Below are 24571 nucleotides of genomic sequence, written 5' to 3' on the forward strand. Positions count from 1 at the left end.
CCGCTATATTCGTGCAGGGTTTAATTATTATATTTTAAACAATAATAATAATAATAATAAATGAATTCGCTACTGAGAAATAATAACTGAAATATTTTCGATGCACGTAGGGTGATCAATATGATCAACAATATTTTTTTCCACATTTCAAACAGCGGTTATAGTGACGAAAGGCTGTTTTAATTCCAGCTGACTGATTACCCTGCCCTCTTTAGATTAAATCCAATAAAACGCTATTTAGCATGAATTTGATTCATAGACATGACAGGAGCGCAGCATTGTCAGCATGTCTGAAACACTCAAACGCTGAGCCTGCGTCTGGCGCGTTTGAACTGGCGAAATGATAATCTACGCTCCTGTTACTTCTGGGTACGATATTCAAGTTAAATTGGGTAATATTTATTTGAACCAGCAGCATAATATGCTGTGTGATTGTTTTTACAATCATTATAACTATTTTACAGCACTTGCTGCTTTTATCGATGATGTCACTTCACTACCACGGTATGGCTGAGTAAATATCGAATACATCACCACTATTGATCCCCCAAGTAGCACGTTATGTTGTTTTACTGTATTGTTAAACTGATCGTGCGACTTATCCAGTGAGTTTATGTCACTCTTCTAGAAACTATTGTGTTATGGAAAAAGCGCATTTTTTTTTGTTGTGCAACATATCTATAAATTCTTCAATTGTTATAAGTAACAGCTGTGTAACTTGTCCAATCTTTTATTTTATTTTTCTATGTTCTACATAGAGTGATATTCACTTGAAACAAAATTAAATATGCAACTCATTGAGTTGTATATGTTTAACAAACGTTAATTTAAAGTAAAAAAATAACTTCAGTATCTTCTTAAATACTAACCAAACTAAAGTAACACTAAAAGTTATATGAGCGTATAAAGAATCGATAGTAAAACTAACTGGAAATTATTTTCTTACAGTGTGCTGGAATCGTTAATTTAAACTTGTGGTAAACCATAAGAAAACTAATGAAAAATAAAACCTGTTACATGTTGCTATAGTAATTATATTCACTTCTTGATCATGAGTGTGTAACTCTACAGAAAATATTGTTGTCGAACGTGTTTTGTAAGTGCATTTACGAACAGAAGAATACCCTTTGATAAACTTCCCCTTGTTCACATGTTGTTAACGAGATGTCTTTCGCATCTGAAATTATAATTGTGAAACTTTTAAATTATATTTCTCTTTCATACATGTAGTAAACACAGTAAATACTTCATTCAAAAATCAATTGTAAAACTTCTCCAAACATATGTATGGTAATGTATCACATGTAGTGCTTTGGATTTCAGAAATAACCGTGGTAAAACTTATACTTATACTATACATTAAACATTATTCAAACAATAGCTTCTACTTTAAAAAACCAATTGAACAACTTCAACAAAAAATCTTGATTCAACCATGAAACAAATACAATCATAAAACCCGAAAAAAAACTATAGTAGAACTTGTAGCAATTACTACATCGATGTATTTTGTTCACAACAACAAAACGAACCTAATTGCTAATAAATAGGTTTCTCATTTGTATTCAGTAAACTGTCTGCGTGATAAAAATGAATCATTGAAACATTCTACATATAAAAATAAATGGTAATTGGAAAATTTGTGCGACTAATCATTTTGTATATATGGGAATGGAAAGTTTGCTGCGAATAGCGTTTTTACTGTAAAACATGTATTTTTGCGCGTGAAATTTACATGCGCCTTCTTAGAAATTTGTATTTATGTTTGTAAACTGGTGCCATTAAATAATAATCTATTTTTTCCGTTGATGAATAACAAAAGAATGTAGTGTAAAGTGTACATAATTTAATTTCTATTTAATTTTCTCAAGCTTTCTGACTCAGTTTCTTCCAAATTCATATTGAAACAAATTTTAAAAATCTGAAAAAAATTGTCCTAAAAATTTTCCAACATGGCTTTGGGAGCAACAGTGCGTTCAATAAAAAAGGCTGCGATTCTATGTAATCATTTTTGATTTCTAAGTGTTTATCCCTAGAACATTCTCGCATTCGTTCAACGTTTACATCTAATTTTATTCAGTAAATATACCGGGAAAATGAATATTACTTCAAAAAAATATCTACCATTTTATTGAGAAAAATATAAAAAGAATACAAAATATGCACTCATTATAGCTCCCCATTATTGTGATACGCACTGTATGGATGAACGTTACTCTATTGGTGTATTGGAGTGTGTTGAGTTGCATAAATAAGTTGCTCTAGCGGTTACATATGTCAACGAAATCAGCTAAGATGAACTTTCCTCTACTGTTGATATTTATCAACTGTGATGCCATGTCTCCTCATAATTTTAGCAAGATTCAAAACGTACAAAAGTTTTCTGTTTTGTTCGTTGTTCGATGCTTATTACATTTGGTTTGTATCAGAATTTTTTTCTGCATTATATGTGCACAATTCATATAAGTCCATGGAAGATTTACCTTAAATTGCTTATTTTTAATTTTTTGCGACATTTCGTGAAAATCTCTAAAACTGCACACACTGTCTAGTGCTTGCTTTAGCTTCATTTACAACTAAACGCAAATTATTCGTTTTTTTTCCTTTTTTGTATGTGTCGCGTCTCTGTACACAAATGAAAAATGTTTTCCGTAGTTCAAACGCGTAAGGGAAGAAAATTTAAACCGCAATTAACTGTTGTGCCAACTACGTGGGTAGGCAATAACTGTGTTTTCTGGCCACCAAATTCGCTTGTCTCTTTATCGAGAGATGCTTCATCCAGGCCAGGCCAGACATGGAATGCTGGCAAAGCAAAAATTTTGGCAAGTGAAGAAACGTATGAGGCGGCCGAATCGATGATGACTGAATTAGAAAAACTCACTGATTCGGAGGAAGCGGAAGTAATGGAAACCCGCTATGCTTTACCCAAAAAGAAAGATAAATTTTCAACAAAATGTTATCAACTAATTGATGAGGTATATTCATATATAATTACAAATTTATTTAATGCAAGTGACATTGTTTTCTAGATATCTGAGTGTGATATTAAAAACTGTACTGTGTCGTCGGAAATTCCAAAGTTAGACCCCACATATACTCTAGTCGCCAACACATTAGATTCAATGCAATCGATATCATCTGCTCCAATGGTTACTTCTTCGAGCACTGTTGTTGCCAATCTCACTGGAACGATCCCGGTAACGGAAGCTAATATTGAAGGTGGAGTACTGAGTAATGGCCATCAAATGCCTTGCAAAACTGACGATGAAATGTGCACGTATATACAGCTGGATGATGGAAGATCCCATGAACGAATTGGCAAAAATTCATACCCGGCTTAATGCTATACACGAAGAACTGAGTGCCGTTAAAGGCCTCATCGGAAAAATGTTTGAATTTACGGCTAATATCGAAAAATTTCTAAACAAAATCAATCCATCCGCAGCAATAGAAAACATTCAGCCGGAAGATTCAGAACAATGTCGGAAATGGCTTATAATTGCATCGGTACAAGATTTGTTATTACTCGAAAACATACTTCAAGATGTCAATATTGAAACTTGTTTGCTTCGACATTGTAAAAGTGTATTTGAGCTAACTGGAAAACGAGAAGGGGTTGCTTTCTTTAAAACTTTTGTACGTAAAGTGATTTCTCCAGAAGTTCTGCAACCTTACTCGTGGCAAGGAAAGTCACGGAAGAAGAAGAAAACTGACATAACTATTGAATACCAAAACGAGAGCTTCCGTGATCAATTTCCGAATTTCATACGATTTGTGTACAATGTTGTTCACTTAGCTGACTTTCAGTTTACTCAGGAAAGAAATGAAAAATCGTTTGCTTCTTTTTTGCGCATGAAGAATGTCGAGTTACAAAGATTTGGATTTAATAACAAAGAGCGCAGAACTTCATATGTTAGAAAGCGTAAAAGCGCTGCACAAAAAATTTCAGAACAAATTCCATATATAAGAAATACAACACACGAGATATCGCACGAAGACGAACAATATGATAGCTCCGAAAATGAATCTGACTCATGTTAAGTACGCGATTTGAATTTTGAGTAGTTATTTTGTATCTTAGTGGAAAGTTTGAACTCTCATGTATTATTACATCATCTCACGTTCAATGAATAATGAACTAGTTATGTCGACAGTGAATAATAAATAGTTTTTATTACATGAAACCATCATCTTGATAGCTTTTTTTGTGTCACTCCCTTTCGGTATACGAGGCGCTTTTGAAATAATATAAAGGTTGTACAATTTTTGGGTAAATGCTGCAAATACCTTTGTACCTAAGAGAACTTCTTGATCGGATTTCAAATATAAAGGTTTCTTATTGAGCACTGGATCTAGCAAACTATTCACAGTCGATTCACACGATTCTGACAAGCAAAAACTGTAGTGAAGGATTGAAGTGGTATGTGGCTTCTCGTCTCTTTAGAGCTTAAAATATTTAAATAAATGGCGATGAAACAGTGTATATTCTACATTTGTTTATTCAGCGATTTTTGTTAACAAAAGAATGACATAAAATACAACGAGTGCAACTTCACTGGTTACACAGTCAATAAACTTTTATCTTATTGTATGAATTAATGGGAGAAATACACATTTAGGAAGCTTTACATCTCTTATCTCTACTATTACCATTTTTCAATATAGTTCCTGTACAGCATATAATTCTGCATCATTCAATATCAAATCAGAAGCGTAAATTTGAAGAGCAGATGACTTGATAGGTTTTGCAAAATAATCGAATTGATTTTTAAAGAGTTTCCGTATGAAGAAATTTTCTCAGTTACTACGTTGCACAAAACATACTTCAATTTAACTACTTCATGTTTTCTTGATAAAATCCAACAATCGGCTTTGGAGGTAACATCGATACTGAAATTTTTGAATTTCAAAGCTGCATATGCATGAAATTTTGTTCCATTGAAATCTACCTCTTCCATTTTTTTTTTTCAATAAAGGAACTCTATTTTCTTTCGTTAGATTTTCAAATATTTCATTATGTATATTTTGTTGTTTTTCAACGATTCTTTTAGCAATTTGATTAAGTGGCAGGTTACCGCTTCTAATCATTCTTTTGATACTATAAAGTTTAGATTCGAAAGGGTACGCATCAAATCCTCGCAACCGAGTGGTCCAAATCTTTCTACATCGTCTATCAAATGTACTAAGCTGTGCATGTTGCTACAAAACATTTGCTGACCATATAATATCTTTACTCCTTCGAGAAAATCGGTAAATAAACTTCTAGCTATTTTATAGTTTTGTTCACTTTGATTCCGACGAACGCAGATTTGAATAGCACAAAAGAAATGTAAGAAATGTTCGTATATCTGCTTAGATGAAAAATACTTATTCACGACTACAATGCTGACATACAACAAGAACGTTCTATATTCTGTGCCTTTCCAGCGTGCAACATGTTCCAACCCACGTATGGGACGACAAATTTCCATAGGCATTTTGCATGATATCATGAAACGACTGTTGCGCTTGGAATGCGGACCATATGGCCTTATTATTGTTAAGTGATCCCGTTTTCCACCCAGTTAAAAATCGTTTTGTAATACCAAGATCTATTAGGTGGAGAGCGTCACCAATCGGGAAATCTAGTATCATATCTATTCCTTTTATGTTTTCCAAAATACTTCTCATTTTATGATGATATTCATCTTTTTTTGCACGAAAATCTTCATCGGTTCTTAAAGGAGCCTCCAACTCAGGAAATATCATCTTTCCAAATTGATGTGAGTATTCTCCCTCAGTGGTGCATTTCAAGCATGATGCGTAGCCGTTATGCCCAATAACACCTAGATGGAGAATAGTTTAAGTAAATTAGAACTGTGGCATTGTGATTGGGATGGTATGTCATCTAAGTGACCAAGTGTAGGATGTGAGATATAGTGATAAAATATAATTCCTTACCTCTTAACATTGCGCGAGCTGGCGTATCGCAAATGAAGCATCTCAAGTGTACCTCTATTTTACGACTGTGTATGTGGATTCCTTGTTTAAGTACAACGTTCAATTCTTCAACAAATAGAAGTAGGAACGAATTAACATTTTTTGGTTTACCTGGAAATATTTATATTAGTTTTAAGCCATGCATTAATATGTATTTTTATACTTGAACCAGTGAATATTCCGATAATCTGTGGAGATACCGTTTCTAACTCATGAACATTCACTAGAATTGGCCATAAAGATGCCGTGGAACTTTTACTAATTGGAAGCCCGTCAATATTAACATTTAAAGAAATCTTGTTTATAGTTTGGTTTATTTTGGACGTTAACACATCTTTGAGTACCTTTCGTAGTCCGTAGTACCAATAACTGCCACCCATCTCATCATCAACAGAAATAAATATTTGATAAGGTATTTTTTCACAAGGGCTTTAGCATCAGTCGGAAGTACATTATCCGGTACATTGGATTTGAGGATTTTCAGTAGAGAATTTAGAGCTGTGTGTTTAATCTGGTGGTCAATAGCCCATGATTTAAGTTCTTCTTTCAAATTATACATGTTGCTTTTACATCGTTTGAAAACGTTTTCATCCACGCATTTATTATTATTATGAAAATTTTCGTGTTGATCATTCGAAAACCAATTATGAAGTGTAAATAAATTATACTGTTCCTGTGTTCTTGTAATGGTAGGAATATTATTTTGAACAGCTGTTAACTCGATATTCGTCTGCGCTTGACTCTTCACACCAAGACTCATCGCCCGACTCATCAAATTTTTTTTCTTTTTACGGAAAGCACCATTCCGCTTAATTTGTTTCCACAACTGATTTTTTAATCCTTTAACCATTCCGAAATTCACCTTTTCTATGCATTCATTTAAAAATCGTTAAACTGCAGTTACAACATATCCAGGTTCCTGATAAGTTGTACAATCGTTACAATTGCTCTTATTTTACATTAATATGGGAATATTTTTTCAAAACCTAAATAAATGCTAGTGCAACATGGTACAGTTGTGGATTTGCTGCACAATCGTTTTAGAAGCTTCTGAAGTTGTTCTCCTATAATTTTTTCGGTACTATTGTGAAACTCAACAGTGATCTGTTGCACGACTGATTTTAATTCGTTTAAAAAATATTTTCTAATTTATGTAACATGAATAACAATTCGGTAACAATTGTACAACAATTTTAATTTTCAACAAGTTACATTTGCTACTTGGGCCACTTATCAACCACCCTACACACTGAACATTTTCAAAAAGTTTCAGTTTTTGTGCATCGCCGCAAAGGGTTGAGACTATTAAAACTCATTTCCCAAAAATTTTCTGTTCGATAATCATATCAGATATATTCAATGTGCGGGCTTTTTTCTCAAATATCATCGAGCATGTTCGTTAGTGAACTTTTACAACTGATTTTTTGCCATGTGAAATCAGTTTCAGTGAGACTCGCGTTCGCACAAAATCAGTACTGAACTTTTCTGCAGTGAGTTTTCTGATCGATGATTTTTGTCGTGAATACGACTTTCTTTACTATGAGGCGCTTTTTCAAAATTTACCCTCTGAGAGAGTGATAAATTTTTGATCGTGAATATCTTCTCCTGTTGTATCTAATGAATCAACATAATTCTTGCTACATGCCATCGGAAATATGATCACAATTTAATGATAAAATTTTCAGTTGTGTGACATAAGCTCAAATAGTTCAAAATTAATCTTTTCTGAAATGTTTGGTATAAACGAGTATCGAAGATGATAATTCATAAGGTGCGTTTGCCTTTCTCGTATTTTGAAAGCTCATGGCCCAGTGATCTGTGGAAGGATTTATATAATCTAACTACCAATAGAATCGAAAATTTTCAACTTGAACGTGTATTACAACAACATTGAAATCTTTCAATAGTACACTATTGAAAAACCTGTTTGATTTAACCCATGACAGCACCAGCCAATCAGAACGCGAGATGTCTGCATCTATACAAGAGCATCCATATAAAAGTTGAGTAATTCATTTTTCATACCATTTGCTGAGCAACTGTTTCCGAAACAAGACACACGAGAGCAATATCGAGGACCTGTCGTCTAACTGTTTCCCGTTCTGCGAACAGGAAAAGGAATTTTGGCAAAGGGCCTGTCCGTACATCGCTGTCAGTAGCAGGTATAAAATGAAATGTGAGAAATAGCGTCATTTAAGTTGAAGCACCTACTCTGAACGTACGAGACACCGTCAGCACGATGGCACCGAAAACCGGTAGAAAGGCAGCCAAAAAGTCTAGCAAGGCCCATTCAAAGCACTTTTCAGTGCTAAAGATCATCATAAAGAACTAGTTGAATTTTGTCGCTTTCCTACCATTTTCTGAGCAACTGTTGCCGAAACAAGACACACACGAGAACCATCTTAGATCTAAATGCAGATCTTGTTGATTGTGACAATTCAAGGCATTTTTAGTGCCACAGATAATCATTAAGAGTTAATTAAATTTTCAATATTTTCTACCAAACGATTCATCAAGATGGAAGTTAAAATAATTTGCACCGTCACTAACACATTTAATTACGAACTGCAATGCGAAAGTGGAAGTGATGATGTTCAACACATCTTTGTACTAGTATGGGGTCGTGTGAAAATATGCCATGCGAAACAGGGTTACCATTAATCTGTATGATGAGTATTATTCTTATTCTTATTATTATTATTATTATTATTACTATTAGCATTATTATTATTAAAGTTACCCTTGCATACCGAAAATCGTCGATACATTTCAAACCAGGCCATTGCAATTGTCTCGTACTGAAATTTTGATAAGAATCAAATATCTTCGAACCTTATAGCTTCAATAAAATAAATTACAAATTTGTCGTTCCTAGCCTCCTATGTTAGCAAATTAAAAAGGAATTGTTTCAAGTTTAGAATATATAGTTGTAGAATAGTAGCTGTTTAATTTAACTAATCTGTACTTTAATGTAGGTGCATCGCTTCAAACTCTATTAGTGAAAAGGGGGAAAGCTTGCACAATTCATACAATCAATCAACTAACTGATATTCGGAAAAGTGATGGGAGTGTGCCAGTTTTTTCGTATTCACGACATCCAGTTAAGTCTCTGACATTACCCACCCGCCTTTTTTTGTCTGAAAATCAGCTCTGAAAAATTTCAGTCGCGATTTTCGAAATTTTGATTTTTTCCCAACACTGGAAAAAGATACATCTTGAGTTTGGAGGTTGGTTTCCAGCTTGGCAACCGGAAAGAAGTGTTGTTACTGGTGTTATTTTGTGTCTATGAAAAAAATAATATTCGTAACGTGATATGGATTGTATTAGTGTCAATTGCATTATGTCACTGTATTTGAATTTTAATTTGAGATCGAAACAAAACGCATTTAAATTAAGTTCCCCGTCCAGTATGGCAACATTGTGTCAGAGCACTTTGTGTGCAGTTTCCGTTCTCTGCTAATTGGATAAGTTTAGTGGAAACTTTTCCATAAATGCACTGAAGCCTCAAAAATGATATACACTTTGAATATAATCATCTCCCTTTTGTCAGATTAATCTCCAAAGTGCATGGCTTCTGAATTGTTTTAGCTGTTCGCTTGCTCTACTACGAATTCAATAACCCCCGTTCTAATGCGGTGTATTAGTCAAAGTAGGGTCAACTGAATTACCCATACTTCTCTTTGCGCAAGCAGTCTCCAAAACTCAATAAGCATATCGTTTCCATGGTTACCGTACAACGAAAACTCGTTTATAATCAACGGTCGGAAAAAGTTTTCATTTCGTTGGAAGACACTCAAGTTTATTTTAAGTTCATGATTCTATATTGTTCAAATTTCACCAGCCCTGGCAGGACTAGCATAAAAACTCATAAACTTAGGTCAGGTTTTTGTTTCCGGGTGTGGCACAGATAACAGATGTTTAAGTCAGTTTTTGAATATGTAGTTCACTTTTTTATGTTGAAAAGCCTCACAAATTAGTGATTAGTCTACCGAGGCGTTTTGTGCTCGGTTCCCCGATAGACAAGTTAACAAGTTTCGCATGTGCAGTTTCGTTGGAGCCTGCATACATTGGTTATTAATGCGTGTATAGGTTTTGTTTTTCTTCCAGCTAGAAAGTATATTTTCGCGGAACTTCCATCTAGAATTTTTGAACAGTGAACGAAATTCACACTGCAGCACACTTTCCGCTACGGAAAAAATTACATTGTTTGGAGGACCAAAGTTTGTTGGTTTCGGTCGTTGAATGAAAGCTATGTTTTTGCGACAACGGTTGGTAACGCATAAAACTTTTCTTTCCCCGAGTGACTGTCACCGGTCCAACTTCACTGACCCGGCGATGGCGAATCGACTCGATTCACTGTGTTCTGTCACTGTTTGTTGGCTGTCGGAGGTGCAGCGCTACTGGTGTAGACCAATGCACCGGGAAAGATTTGTCTGACCGTCCAGCAGTGAGGTGAAGGTGGGAATATCCTTTTCCGCTGGGTGATATTTGTTGTACAGGTAAACAAGCAAGTAACTAAAACAGTGAAAGCGATGATTTGGATCAGATTGGACTGTTTTATTTAATATAAACAATATTACTTAGGAATTAAACTTTACTTTTCAAATTATTTGTTCTAGCCCTTAACTATTTATAATTCATCATTAACAGTTAGCATTTTGCAGAAAAGATGAAAATCTAACTTTTCTTGAATAACTTATCAATATTTTAAGCATGTAACAAAACATAACATAACATAACATAACAAAAGATAATAGAAAAAATCTGGTTTCTGATTCACTCGAACTAAAGGCAGTTGGGACATTGGTTGGCCGTTAAGAAGTCAACGGATAAATCCTGACCTGATGCTCGACGCTAACTAAACAAAATGATTAATATCACCACAACCTTCACCACAAACACACAACGGAAACTCTCTGCAAGACCAACACGACAAAGATGTGCATTTAACTGTACAAGAGTCCACACATCACACGAACATAGTCCCATATCACATCTAATCCCTAAAAACTAGGCATTTTTCGATATTTTGAAAATAAATTGAGTGCAACCATATCATTCTCATCCCAAAATGTTTGCTAGTCAGCTAGAATCCTTTCAAAAACCGCTACAAAATTCGTTGGAAGCACTGAGTCGTTTATAAAGTTCACTCTCAAGTGGAGCACACTTGGCCAAATTGTCCGTTCTCTTATTGTCTGAAGCAGAGCAATGTGCATGGATCCAAACTATTGAGATTTGATAATTATTTTTCAATAACTGTTTAGATAGAGAAGCTGATTTTTAAAATTTCATTACAATTTTCGAATGTACCATCGGGTGCCTTGGGCCGCTGCTGCACAGAGAAGAAAAAGAGAAAGAATCAACAACTGAGTCTAGTGTAGAAACCAATTTGGAATCAAATAAATATTTGTTTCATTTTTACTTGCATGATATTCGTTCAATATAATTTACTATAAGTAAATTAAAAGTAAAAATATGGAAATAAAATATGACAAATACCACCTTAATATTATTTATATAATAATAGTATTATTCAAAATTTTATCGATTGAAACAATTATAATTTCGATTATGATAGTAGATGACAGTTGTGGCTCGTGAATTTTGTAGATTTGAATTTTTATGTATAAATTTCAAAAGAATCTGTTTGCGAAAAATTGCACATTGATGATAAGGAGGTATACTAAAATGAAAAGAGTGTGATTTTTAAATACCTTTCATTTACAGTTATTAGATTAGATGGAAAATGGCCCAAGGCTGCGACTTTTCCCCACTTTCGTATTTTGTCAATGAAAAAAAAAGGTCATTCTGATCAATTCTGTTTAAGCTAATAGCTACAATTGTTATGTTATTGGTTATAAAAAAATGATTCGAAGCTTATGTTAATATGAGAATGTAGCTTTTATGATCTGCTGCTAATTCTATTGCATAAACTGAAGTTAGATTCAGGTTATCTCTCCGGGAGAGTTCTACGAGCAAAATTCGGCAACAATACATCATCACAATTCTCCTATGAATCAAAAGCTCCACCAGGCACTAATTTAAGACTTTTGCTTTTCATGGTATTTCTCAATGATATCTTGTTTGCTTTGGAAAACGCGTACGAACTGATATTTGCAGACGACTTGACATTTTATCTCGTTATTCGTACCGTGGAGGATTGTTGGCGATTGCATTATGTCAACATGCAGTAATACTGTGTATTAAAAAGCATACAGCCAGCAATTTTTGGAAAACCTTTTCACGCTTTTCATAGAAAATCCTCGAATTTCAAAAATTTCCACGAAATCGGTTATATGAAATTCGTTGATTTTCCATGAAAAGCGTGAAAAGGTTTTCAAAAAATGTGTCCGAATGTGATCCTTGTTGCCAACATAAGGTTTTTTTTGAAAAAACAATTTCACTCCATCGAATTATTTTTTCAAATAATTGTGAAAGATTTTTTTGTAATCTCATTTTTTCAGTGTTATTTTTGATAAGACTCGGAAAATACTCCTAATTTTCCAGCTATTTTCACCCTGTAGATAGATAAAAGTATTTCAAAGGTCTCTATGTTTTTGGATTCCGCAAATTTTTTAAAATTTCCATCGAAAATTTCCTAAAATCACCCGCGCGCATGGTACTTGGACGATGGCCTTAACTGCAAGATTGGTGAAGTTAGGGTGGTTCTTCTGATTTTCATTTTAATTAAATTTTTCAAAAACCCCTTAAGCAAAAAAATGACAACATCAGGAATATTTCAGGAATTATGGGAAACCTTTCTGATTTTTTTTCAGAATTTTTCAAAATGTATTTCATGTGGAAAGAAATGTTCAAAATTTTCGATTTTTTTTAATCGCAATTTTGGTACCACTCTAGATTTTGCATAAAAAACGAATCATTTATGCGTACATTACGCTGTAAATTTTTCAGATTTTTAGAAAATGTGAACGGGTATAATATCAGACTTTAAAAAAATAAATTATTCGGAAAACCATGCGTCCCCATCAAATTGTCATCATCCGATGGAGACGCATGGTATTTAGTTCTAAAATCATATATCACATGCCCTTAGAACTAAGGGGCTGTCCATAAAATACGTCTGGCCGCAAGGGGGAGGGGTGTGTTTCATAAAACGTGACCTTTTGCGACAGGGAGAAGGGGGGGGGGGCAGGTTTTTGGAATGAGACGTCCAATATTTTCAATGAGCGCATTTTTGAAATACCTAATTATATTACTGCTTTGCCCTATTTCCTGAAAAAAAACTCCACAATAAACGTTTACATTCTATAGGAAAACGTGTACTTGTTGATGTATAAGCTTATTCTTGTGAATTCGGAAATGAATGATGCAGGAAATCATTTCTGTTGTGATCAGCAAAAGTGCACGGAGAAGCGAGTGAATAAACGAAAATTTATAAATTTTGCCTAATATGAGTAAACAAGAAAAAGACGCCTTCGAACGGTTTAACTTAAGTTATGCACTGACAATTTTTCAGTAATTTGATTTTCTAGCATTGATAAGAGTATATCATAAGAATTTCTCTTATCTGATTCTGACGCAGTCTTGATCATATGTGATTTTCTTCCACCAACATCGAAGCAACATCGATCATGAAAAGATTCTCCGGCAGTGATCTCGTTTTGATGGTGTTTTGGTCTTTAATTTCTCAGCCCTGTTACACTAAGGAAATATTATTCTTTGCCTAAAACAATAATATATCTGTGCACCCCTACGAGGAATAAAATAGATGATTTAAATGTTTCATTAATTCCAACCAAATACTTTTGTTAATTTATATCATTGATACTAATAAAATAATTCCGATGATTTTTAGTTTTAGGGATATTTTTTAATCTAATGACAGCATGTAATAAATCGATTTTTCCCTCATATTTGTATGGTTTGTCATACGTATTGAGAATGCATTGAGATGAATTTTATTTATTTTGAATTCGTGACATGTGACATAAGGGGGGGGTGGGGGATTTTTGCTTCTGTGACAATTTGTGACAAAGGGGGGATGGGGAGTAAAAAACCGTCAAAAAAAGCGTGACGTCTTTTATGGACAGCCCCTAAATACCATGCGTTTCCATCTACAATTTGAGTTCAAGGCTTAAGAAAGAATTTTCAAAAAGAAGGACCAGTGAGAGAAACATGAATCAGATCTAACATCAAACTGGGATCGGACTGACAGTAAATCCGTCGAAACAAAATTATGAGGAGGAAAGGCTTTAAATTATAACTCTTTCCTACTCGAAAAATGGCGCGTGACGACGATATCGTGGTGGTTGATGAATTCGTGTATTCATCCACTATATTTGCGAAAGCGTTTATGTTAAAATTCAATTTGTATACACAGCTTACAATACGATTTTTCAAAACTGTTTAATAAAGGGGTCCTCTTCAGGAAATAGCAAAAAACTGAAAATATTAAGTTTAAATGAACATGTTGTTTGTATAGAAAATCGACGATGCAAATTAATACGATCTTTTTTGGGTCTTCGGAACTTGCTGCAGGTGCTTCGACATGATTTCTATCTGGTTTATAGTATTTCTTAGGAGTGCTAATAGCTAACCTCGAAACGTCCAGACTATCCCGCAAGATGTTGAAGCTAGAAACGAATTACAACTGTTCGCTAGCACTCATGTTCACTAATGCATTCCCTACATCATTGCTTGGTAAATCGAGCCAGGCGTGCGGGCGTGTGTAAATAACATAAGAAAAAAAGCTCTTTATCATTATTAATCACGTCAATACTCAAGCCCTGAGCTCAAGTTGTAGATGGAAACGCATGGTATTTAGTTCTAAGGGCATGTGATTTATGATTTTAGAAATACAGAGGGGTCTCGTATAACGCGGTTCACCGGTTTACCATAGAAAAACAGTTTGAACATGACATATCACGAATATTTTAGTATCCGAAATCTTCTAATAACTTTTCGAGAGACTCAAAATTTATTAACAAGTTAAAAGTATATTTCGGAATCACTCCATCAGATGGAATTAATGTGCTTGCTATGGTACACATTTCAATATCAAAATTATGCTCTACTGCGAAAACTAAAAGATTTAGAGCGATTTTGTCTTCTACCAACATGTTCTGAATGGCGCTAGTGGGATCACAATTTTAGGCGCTAGTGGGATCACAATTTTGCCAATGAAAATTGATTCTATCATATCTTTACAATTGTTGAGATAGAATGTTGGTGTTTTCGAGAAGAATGTTCCAGAGTTCAAAACAGATCAAATAGTGTAAACAATATCTGAAAATTCTCCAATTGGTGGCACTATTGTGCAATTCATAGTTGAAAATTCATGTTGACTCATTCAGATGATTTCTTCGAGAAGTTGTTCTAGGGTTTCAATACCTATTAAATGATTGATTAAACAGTTCGTATTGTATCTACAACGTGGTCTTCTGTAACTGAAAATCAGAATTGTTCACGAGAGTGACGTTATCGACATCTGAAATCTGATGAAACTCGTACATTCTATTAAAATTTTGACTATTTACGTAATTAGATATATTGTTAAGTACATAAATCGGGACATGTATTGCTTATTTTATTTAATAAAATTTAAATTTTTTTGGAACTGGGAAAAGCCCAATGAAGCGAAAATTTCATAGTCTCGCTCATCATTAGGCAACAAATTTCTTCATCTTTCATGTCAACGAATTATAATTTATTATGATAGCTCCTATAACTGAGTCTACCACTTCAGAACTAGAAAGGCAGTTTAAAAATAATGGGAAACAATGACTAAATCGAGAATACATAAAAAAAAAAATTTTCAGATAATGCAGATTAAATTTTCAGGAATGGATGAGACTTAATATAACGAAAATGAATGTCTAAATTCAGTTTTCTTCACAAGTTAGGATAATCAGTTCGAGATTGAAACCAAATCGGTTACGCAAACGACCTAAGAGACATTTAGGCGAACGGATAAAAAGTGCAATTCGATAAATGTATAACGCTTCCGATGGCTGGAAAAATTTTAGGGATCCCTACAAAGAGTAAACCGGAGAAGTTTATTCTGAATAGCTTCGACGCGTTGGATGTCGAGTTAACAATATGGAGCCCAAACGACAGCACCATTTTCAAGAATTGCGCGAATCAGTTTACAATATAAAGCTCCTAAAATATCACACATTTAAGATATGTCGTCTTCTACGTTGTATTGAGCAGTAGCGCATATGCTATACGAAAAGGACAAATTTTATACTAAAACACCCTCAATTATGTAGTTAAACATCTTGCGAACAATTTTCGTGCAAACGAAACGAGTATTCTGATAGATACTGTAAACATTACGGTACACAAGATCCACCTGGTAGAGTGATTAGTTTTAAATACATTTATGTTTTGCGCATTAATTTATGCAATATTTATGTTTTGCACAGAAACTGGTTCTGAACCACCACCTTTCCAAATAATTAAAATCTTTACACGTAATCCAACTTATACCATGCAATATATTTTTGTTCATTCTTTTTTCAATGCGGTTCTGGTGAGACAGTTGTCAACTAATTTAAATTAAAATATCACTTTTAGTCTTCACAAACACACAAAAACTCTTCGAAGACAGTACGGTTCTATGCTATACTGTTTGTTTGTTTGTTTCATTTTATTAGCGACTTCAATCGTTCATGATCATTCGCCTAATATACTCAATTTTTATCATCAGTCATATCAGTTTTATGTATTTATCATTATATCTAGCAATAATCAAAACTTTAATATAAAGTTTGAGTTTCACTCAAATTCAATTGCCTCAGATTTCAGATGTCGATGGCGTATTCTTGCAAATACTCTAGTAGCTTATTAACGCCTTCTAGGAAAGCAGTTTTTGTTTTGTCTATCCTCCATCAATTTATTGAAAAACTGTTCAATGACATCACTGTCGCAAACAATTCTGAATTTCAGTTACTAAAGACTACTTTGTAGATACAATACGAACTGTTTAGTCAATCATTTAATAGGTATTGAAACCCTAAAACAACTTCTCGAAGATTTAATTTCCAATCTTGAATTGCACACTAGCGCCACTAATTGGAGAATTTTCAGATATTGTTTACACTATTTGATCTGTTTTGAGCTCCGGAACATTCTTTTCGAAAACACCAACATTCTATATCATCAGTGTTTAGTGATATCACATTATTAATTTTCTATTGTCAAATTGTTAACCCGCTAGCGCTATTAGGTGGACAATATCTTAACTAACGTGGTTTTCATAATGAATACCCTGACATTCCTAACAACTTTCCAACTAAAAAACCGCTCTATATCTTAAAGTTTTTTGATAAGAGCATAATTCTGATAACTAAAATGAGTAGTCAAGCACACTAACTACATCTGATGGAGTGATTCCGAGTTAAAACATTTGCTGTTTGACAAACTTTGAACTCCCGCTTTCTTTAAAATACCATAATTTGTGAGTTACTTGAAGCTCAAACCGTTTTTGTCTGTGTTAAACGAATAGTTTATATCATGCATTTTTTAAAGCGTCCCTGGTGGAGCAGTTCTCAACTAATTGTCTGTCAAACTACACTAAATTGTTGGTCTAAGTATCTATAACAAGTTTGCCGAAGATTGTGTGGCTCTATCTGTCGACCGAAGCGAGAAAACCCTTGATAGCCCCAATCAGTCGAATCTCGTCGAAGTCGAATCCGGCAACAACGAATACCGGTAAAACCGAATTCGCGTTGTACGAGACCCCACTGTAAATACCATGCGTCTCCATCGGATGATGAAAATTTGATGGAGACGCATGGTTTTCCGAATGATTTATTTTTTTAAAGTGTATTATTATGATTTATTTTTGATGTAAAATCTAAAGTGGTACCAAAATTGTAAGGTCGATTAAAAAAAATTACGAAAATTTTGAACATTTTTTTCACACATTTTGAAAGATTCTTAAAAAAATCAGAAAGGTTTCCCATAATTCTTTAAAAATTTTTATCAATTTTTTTTGCTAAAGAGGTTTTTAAAAAATTTGAATAAAATGAACTCCACCAATATGGCAGTTAAGGGGTTATAATTTTGGGAAAATCATCTCCAATATAAACCCTTTCGAACAGCGTATATCAATTTTTTTATGTTTGGGGGCAGTTTTTATATGAAAACCCGGCTACACCCTTTCATGACAATCTATGCACTAGTGTTTGAATAACAGCGGATCGTGTCAGACGAGTTCTAGTTTTCATGTAGCTATGGAAAAAGACGAATTTTAGCATTCAGCATAAAAGTAACGGTGAAATTGAATGGTTTACGGTACGGATTGGTCCACCATCCCCAGTCCATATTTTCCAGATCTGACCCCTAGCGACTATTATCTATTTCCAAACCTGAAAAAGTCTGCCCAGGGAAAAAAAATTCTCGTCGAATGCAGGTCATTGCAGAAGTTCAGCACAAAATTTATCAGTACAAACGGTTATGTTTCATGAGGGTAATAATAAATGATAATAGGTATTATATAATCATCGGTAAAACGGTAACTGTAATATAACTGTAATAAGCTATGATAAGTCAATTTCCTTCGGAACGATCGAAAACTGCTCCCGCAGGTGTTTCATGCTTTCATTCATCTCGATCGTAAGCACGTTCTTAGTAAAAATTCAAAGCGACTGAATAATACATAAATTAAATTGCCTCTTCGATCTAACAACTGAAGGTAAAAAAAGAAATAATGAAACCGAAGCGTCGTTGGTTCGCCCATGGCTTCCACCTTTTGAACTGATCAACGTCTCATCAATTCGATCAAATTGAGGAAGGGAAACCAGAGATAAATGGAAAGAAATTATCTTGCATACATCAACCCTATTTCTCGTGACTCCGGAATACCCATTTCAAATGTTTGTTAAAATTGAAAAATCGCCCACGTTCCCGAAAAACGTCTTCATTTGAACAAGCAAAATGTGTCATTGAATATACGCATTTTCGACACAGAATCATCAGAATCACATTTCCGGAACCGGAGTATAGAGCGCGATAGTCGGAACAACGAGCAGCACTCGCTAGTCGCATGGATCGATCCGATAAGATGAAAACGTCTGCTCAAAATGGGATTCCATCCGAAACAGGGAACGTAAAGATAATTTTTTTTAGCGACAAGACGTTCGGAAATGTTTTCCATCAGTGCTGGAACCGGAAAAGCGTGCAAAGTGTAATAAAAACCCCATTCTTCAAAGTGTACTGGCAGTCTGACAGTAGGTAGATACGCGCTGGCAAGGACAGGATAGCGACCACCACAAGAAGGAATGAGTCCTCGGTGGATGCTTACGCAGTTGTTCGATTGATAGACTCGCTCTCGGTGAAGTGAATTCGTCTCTGCAGTGCAGTATGAATATCGGAGTGAGTCTGTGTTTCGAGCTCTTTGGCCGTGCCAGTCATCGCCAGTCCCAGGATTGATGATGGAAAATGTTGAATTTTACATTCGTTTTCCATGACCTGCCTTTTATAGCTTTTTCCGCTTGAAACGAACAACCACTTTGCAGTGATCCATTCCGACAAAAGGGTACAGGAATGATACTGCCGATTTTCCACCTTCCCATCGGGGCTCGGTGAGCAGAAAGACGGGGAATGATTTTCAGATGCTTTTGTGCTCAATAGTGCATGTGTTTCCTGGATTATGTACTTCTACACTGTACTTGAAAGAAATACTGTGTGCATCCTTGTGCGCTGAGCTGGGACCTTCTCCGAACATGTTGGCTAACAGTACAATCACGTTTCGAATCTATCATTTTAAAGGGTCATTATGTTCTCGTCGTACTGAGTTTTCAGGACAAGTAGGGTAAATATTACCCAACGTGCAGATTTGAAGTGAGGAAATAGAGGGTACTTATTGTTGTATCGAGGTAATAAATAACTTTAAAGGATGGAAACTGTTGTTGATAGGGTGGAAATTGCATGTAAATAGTCCAATGTGACATATGAATGATGGTAAGATGTTTCCCACCGTGCCACTAGACGATTAGAGAATAACCACTTTATTACAGATCTGGAATCACGCGAAAGCTAACAAATCCGAAGGAGCCTTACACCATCTCCGGCCAACCGAGCTAAATGTTTCGAAAACTAAATTTGCCTAAAACGTTCCGTGCCGCCCCGGGGTCTCGAATAAGTCGGGCAAAGTTTTACCCATTTCGGAACCGTGGAGATTTTCGTTGCCGTTTGCCGCACAATTGTCTCACGTTCCATTGGAATGGGACGCAGAAAACGAGACACTTGGGATTAATCACGACGATAAAACTTTTCTCACTGAGTGCCGCTTTGGCAGCATCACTCCGGCAGTGCCGGTCGTGCTTTCTAGGACATAGTTATGTTAGAAGTGGGGATCACTCACTTGTCTATCTTTCTCCGTAGGTGGGAGAAGTGGCATCCGAATGCCTTACCATTGGATTTATTGGAAACTGAAAGTCGAACAATCGGATAGAGAACCGAAGAGACCGAAGTCCATCCATCCATCCATTCAATTTGATGTTCTGGCCCGGAAACAAATTCCAATTTTGAAATGCATGCTCACTCACAGAGAGCGGGTGATCATATGCGCTTACCGAGCACAACAATAATAATAACAAGTGACTGTTGAAGCAGTGCGGATCCTGTGAACAAGACTTGGCCGTCCATATGGAATGCTTCACGTAAACCAAGCGGCGCAAAATCGTTAGCTTGCGTGTATGTGTGTGTGGCGGACTGGCTGTCCGATGCTAATGCTCTCGATAATGCTTGTTTTTCGTGACTACCATCAAAACACCGGAAAGGCAACCCGGAAAGGCGCACCAGAAAGACGAGCCGACCGCAAAGCAAATCCGAAACTTTTCGAAATCTCATAAACAACAACAGCAAAACACGACGATAATCTACTAAATAATTGAGTGCCGGAGTGTGAACACAATAGGCTTCCGTAACTTCACTCCCGAAATGTGTTACTTCTTCCCTTCCCCGGTCGGCACAGGACGCACAGGCAGGCGGTATGTGGAAACAGCATGGTAAACTCTCGTAATAAATTTCAACCGAACATGTTGTGAATTTTCCGGACATCTTGTGGGAAGACTGGAAAAACGTGATTTTTGTGATACGCTTTTCGGGTGAACTTGTGCACCGATTGGGATGTTCGATGTTGATGATGCCTCTTCCGGAGTTACTGGAAGCTGTTTTCGTACGAGTTCGGAGAATCGGAAGAAAATAATTTGATCAAATATGCGGAAGCAATAGTCAATTGAAATTATATCCGAACGGAACGTTCGGAAAACTAGTTTCCATTTTAATCAGTTTAATGTCTTCCAATTCTATGCCTCTTCTTGAATGCACTGGTTACTTTCTCATCTTTACGTGTCTGTAGAATATGCTAACCACATCGAAGAAGTATTATGAAATGAAACGGAGGGGCCCAGAATAGTGAAACCAGAATAAAATTGAATGAATATTTTACTGTCAGTGTTAATTGCTTTTTTTTTCAAAGCTGAGGTTTTTTGAAACTGCTTTCATGCATCAACCATTAGACGTCTTGTTCTTTCTTCCGCAACACACAAAAACGAAGTCTTCACATAAGATAGATTTGGTGTAGATTGAATCTAAGGGTCTAACGGATAAAAAATAACACTAGATTTGTGAATATTTTTCAGAGCTATCGTTCCAAAAAATAAATTCAAATGTTCGGCATAATAAAATGCATCATTTGAACAACATTTAGTAATTTTTTCGTGGAAAAATATTTAGAAAAACGGCGGCTAAGGAGACGCTTCTTAGAAATAATGATTTGCGGTGTCCACTGTATCTCTGTGGGGACTAATCAGAAGTGAACAAATCAAAGCAAAATAGTTGCAGTAGATGTTTCTATAGATCTCAATGTTTTTGTTTGATTTTTTAAAATTTTTTGGTGTTTGTTCAAAGTCAAAACTACAACAATCTCCATGTTGTAGCTGTAAAACCTCCTCAAAGTAACTAAAAACGACAAATGGGAAAACGTTGGGGTCTTGTATATTACACGTGAAAAGTGTGTGCAAAATTTGAAAATAATTGGTGAAGTAGTTTCCGAATGACGATGGACACTGATATCAATTTGTGGTAAGTTTTAGAGATAAAAGGTGTTTACCCCCTAATTTACGCTAGGTGCACATAGCAAGCCGAAACTCGTTTCGTTCGGAACGTCAGTTTTGATAGTACACTTAGGTGTAATATCAAAGAAGTGTCTTGCAAACAGGATTAACTTTACGTCTACCTAGCGGTTTATGTTGAGCCGTCAGGTCAGAGGTAGCAGTTCAACATAAACTGCTACGCACTGATGAGTCTAAGACGAAACGTAAAATTAAATGGAATCAATTTATTTTTCTAGAGGATCCGTAGGATCTAACACTATCAAAAAATCATGCTTGAAATGTTGCGTAAGTGCTTGGCCGTCGAAGAAAAGCATACTAGACCGTTGATATTTTTTTTTGGCGCGGAACGAGATGTTTTGTGTGGAGATTACATATGCATACTAAATCCACGTGATTCGTCATTTCGAACCACGTGCTTAATTGAGTATCAAAATTATTGCTTACTAAATGACTGGCGGAATGCATATGACTGTTCTAGAAATATCGCTGTAGACAGAAGAAGAAGATCTGATATCATTTATCAATTATCAGTTTTTTTTCAATGGAGTCAGATAAATAGTAAAGACTGTTCCAGAAAGTACGGACGCACTTTGATTTCGCTGTAAATAATTCACAAGTGATAGATATTCAAATTTTATTCGATATACTGATAATATTAGACCACAACAACAGAATATTATTCTCAACATTTGCTACTTAGCCATTGTAGACTAGCTGGCGCACCTTCTTGCGAATATTCCTCATTAAATTCCGTACAGACTTCTTGGCGACAAGTTTTGACACTTTTTTCCAATCTTTTTCGAACTGTTGAATGGTTTCGGCTGCCGAGACATGTTTCCTAAGATGTGCCTTCGTTAATGCCCAAAATTCCTCAATTGGTCGAAGTTGTAGGCAATTTGGTGGATTCATGTCTTTTGGGATGAAAGTGACATTTTTGGTAGTATACCATTCTACCGTTGATTTCGAGTAGTGGCAAGAAGCAAGATCTGACCAGAAGACAACAGGATCCTTGTGGCTTCGAATCATGGGTAGAAGTCGTTTTTGTAAACATTCCTTGATGTATATTTCGCTGTTCATTGAACCAGTGGTGATGAAGGGTTTCGAAATCTCACCGCAGCTACAAATTGCTTGCCAGACGATAGCTTTCTTACCGAATTTTTCGACTTCAATCGATGTCTCGGACTGGTTTAACACTTGCCCTTCTCGCACCGTATAATATTGTGGTCCCGGCAAGGATTTGTAATCGAGTTTTATGTAGGTTTCGTCGTCCATGATTATGCAGTTCAAATTTCCAGCAAAAATCGTATTGTACAGCTTTCGAACCCTCGGCCTGATCGATGCTTCTTGTTTCGAACTACGTTTTGGTTGTTTCTGCTTCTTATAGGTTCGAAGATTCAAACGTTCTTTAGCACGAAGAACATTTGACTTCGAAGTACCCAATTTTTTGGCCACATCCCGAACTAACACCTCCTTCTTTTGCTCGAACGCCTTCGCCTTATCCAACTGAGGGTTAGCAGAACCTTTTTTCGACCCGTTTTCGGTTTATCCTCAAAGGTGTTATCATCATCGAACTTTCTGATTGCATTTCGCACGGCTTTTTCACTTACTCGTTCCATTTTTGCTATCTTTCTCAGTGATAGTCCGCGTTCTGTGCACCATTTGTACACAATTTTTCGACGTTGTTCTGCTGAAAGTCCACGCATTTCGAAACAAACTAATAAAAACGAATAAACAACTGCACAAGTGGTTAGAGACGAATGTAAACAACAGGACGCAGCCATAAAAATTGACAGATTCTGAACCATTGAGAAATGGTAGCAGTTTTTGGTTGCGTCCATACTTTCTGGGACAGTCTTTATTCTTTCAGATTAGTTATATTATTTATGTTATTAGCACTGAAGACTGTGTTAAACTTTTTCTTCGAACAATGAGAAACAAGTCTACATAAAAATACTAGATGGATTGCGGAATTTCATTGCGCACGATCTTCCAACGCTGAATATAAGTGTATTGCAAGTATCAATAAGTTTACATCTATCTAGCGGTTGGTTTATATTGAACTGCAAGCGGCATAACAGATCAACATAAACTGTTATGCACTGACGAGTTTAAAACGAAAAGCAAAGCCAAAGCCTTGGTAACAGATCGGCTGAAAAGTTCGTATCGTTTCTATGAGAGGGCGCCACTGGAATTAAATCCATACCATTTTCAGTTAGTACCAACCTTCAAAAGATACGTGTATAAATTTGACAGCTGTCTGATTATTAGTTTGTGAGATATTGCATTTTGAGTGAAGCTACTTTTGTTATTGTGAAAAAAATGAAAAAAAGGAATTTCGTGTGTTGATGAAACACTACTTTTTGATGAAAAAAAGTGCCGCCGATACAAAAAAATGGCTTGATGAGTGTTATCCAGACTCTGCACCGGGCGAAGCAACAATTCGTAAGTGGTTTGCATAATTTCGTACTGGTCATATGAGCACCGAAGACGATGAACGCAGTGGA

At 35.6% G+C, this 24571-nt stretch overlaps 2 protein-coding genes across 8 annotated transcripts in view; both read left to right on the forward strand.

Moving 5' to 3' along the window:
• LOC131436133 (cyclic nucleotide-gated channel rod photoreceptor subunit alpha) overlaps positions 1 to 24571 on the forward strand; it is a 437495-nt gene that overhangs the window by 139130 nt on the left and 273794 nt on the right. The window lies entirely within an intron of this gene.
• LOC131436134 (uncharacterized) lies at positions 2425 to 3461 on the forward strand. The gene is made up of 2 exons (XM_058604650.1): positions 2425 to 2975; positions 3030 to 3461. The coding sequence occupies exons 1-2, from the start codon at positions 2643 to 2645 to the stop codon at positions 3339 to 3341; spliced, it is 645 nt and encodes a 214-aa protein (XP_058460633.1). The 5' UTR covers positions 2425 to 2642; the 3' UTR covers positions 3342 to 3461.

The sequence above is a fragment of the Malaya genurostris genome, chromosome 3, assembly GCF_030247185.1.
Source record: "Malaya genurostris strain Urasoe2022 chromosome 3, Malgen_1.1, whole genome shotgun sequence".
NCBI classification, from domain to species: domain Eukaryota; kingdom Metazoa; phylum Arthropoda; class Insecta; order Diptera; family Culicidae; genus Malaya; species Malaya genurostris.

Bases quoted from the DNA above. Each gene is read 5' to 3' on its own strand.
- LOC131436134 (XM_058604650.1), top strand. From the start codon at position 2,643: ATGTTTTCCGTAGTTCAAACGCGTAAGGGAAGAAAATTTAAACCGCAA. The intron at 2,976-3,029 runs GTATATTCATAT...ATTGTTTTCTAG, and splicing joins GTTATCAACTAATTGATGAG to ATATCTGAGTGTGATATTAA.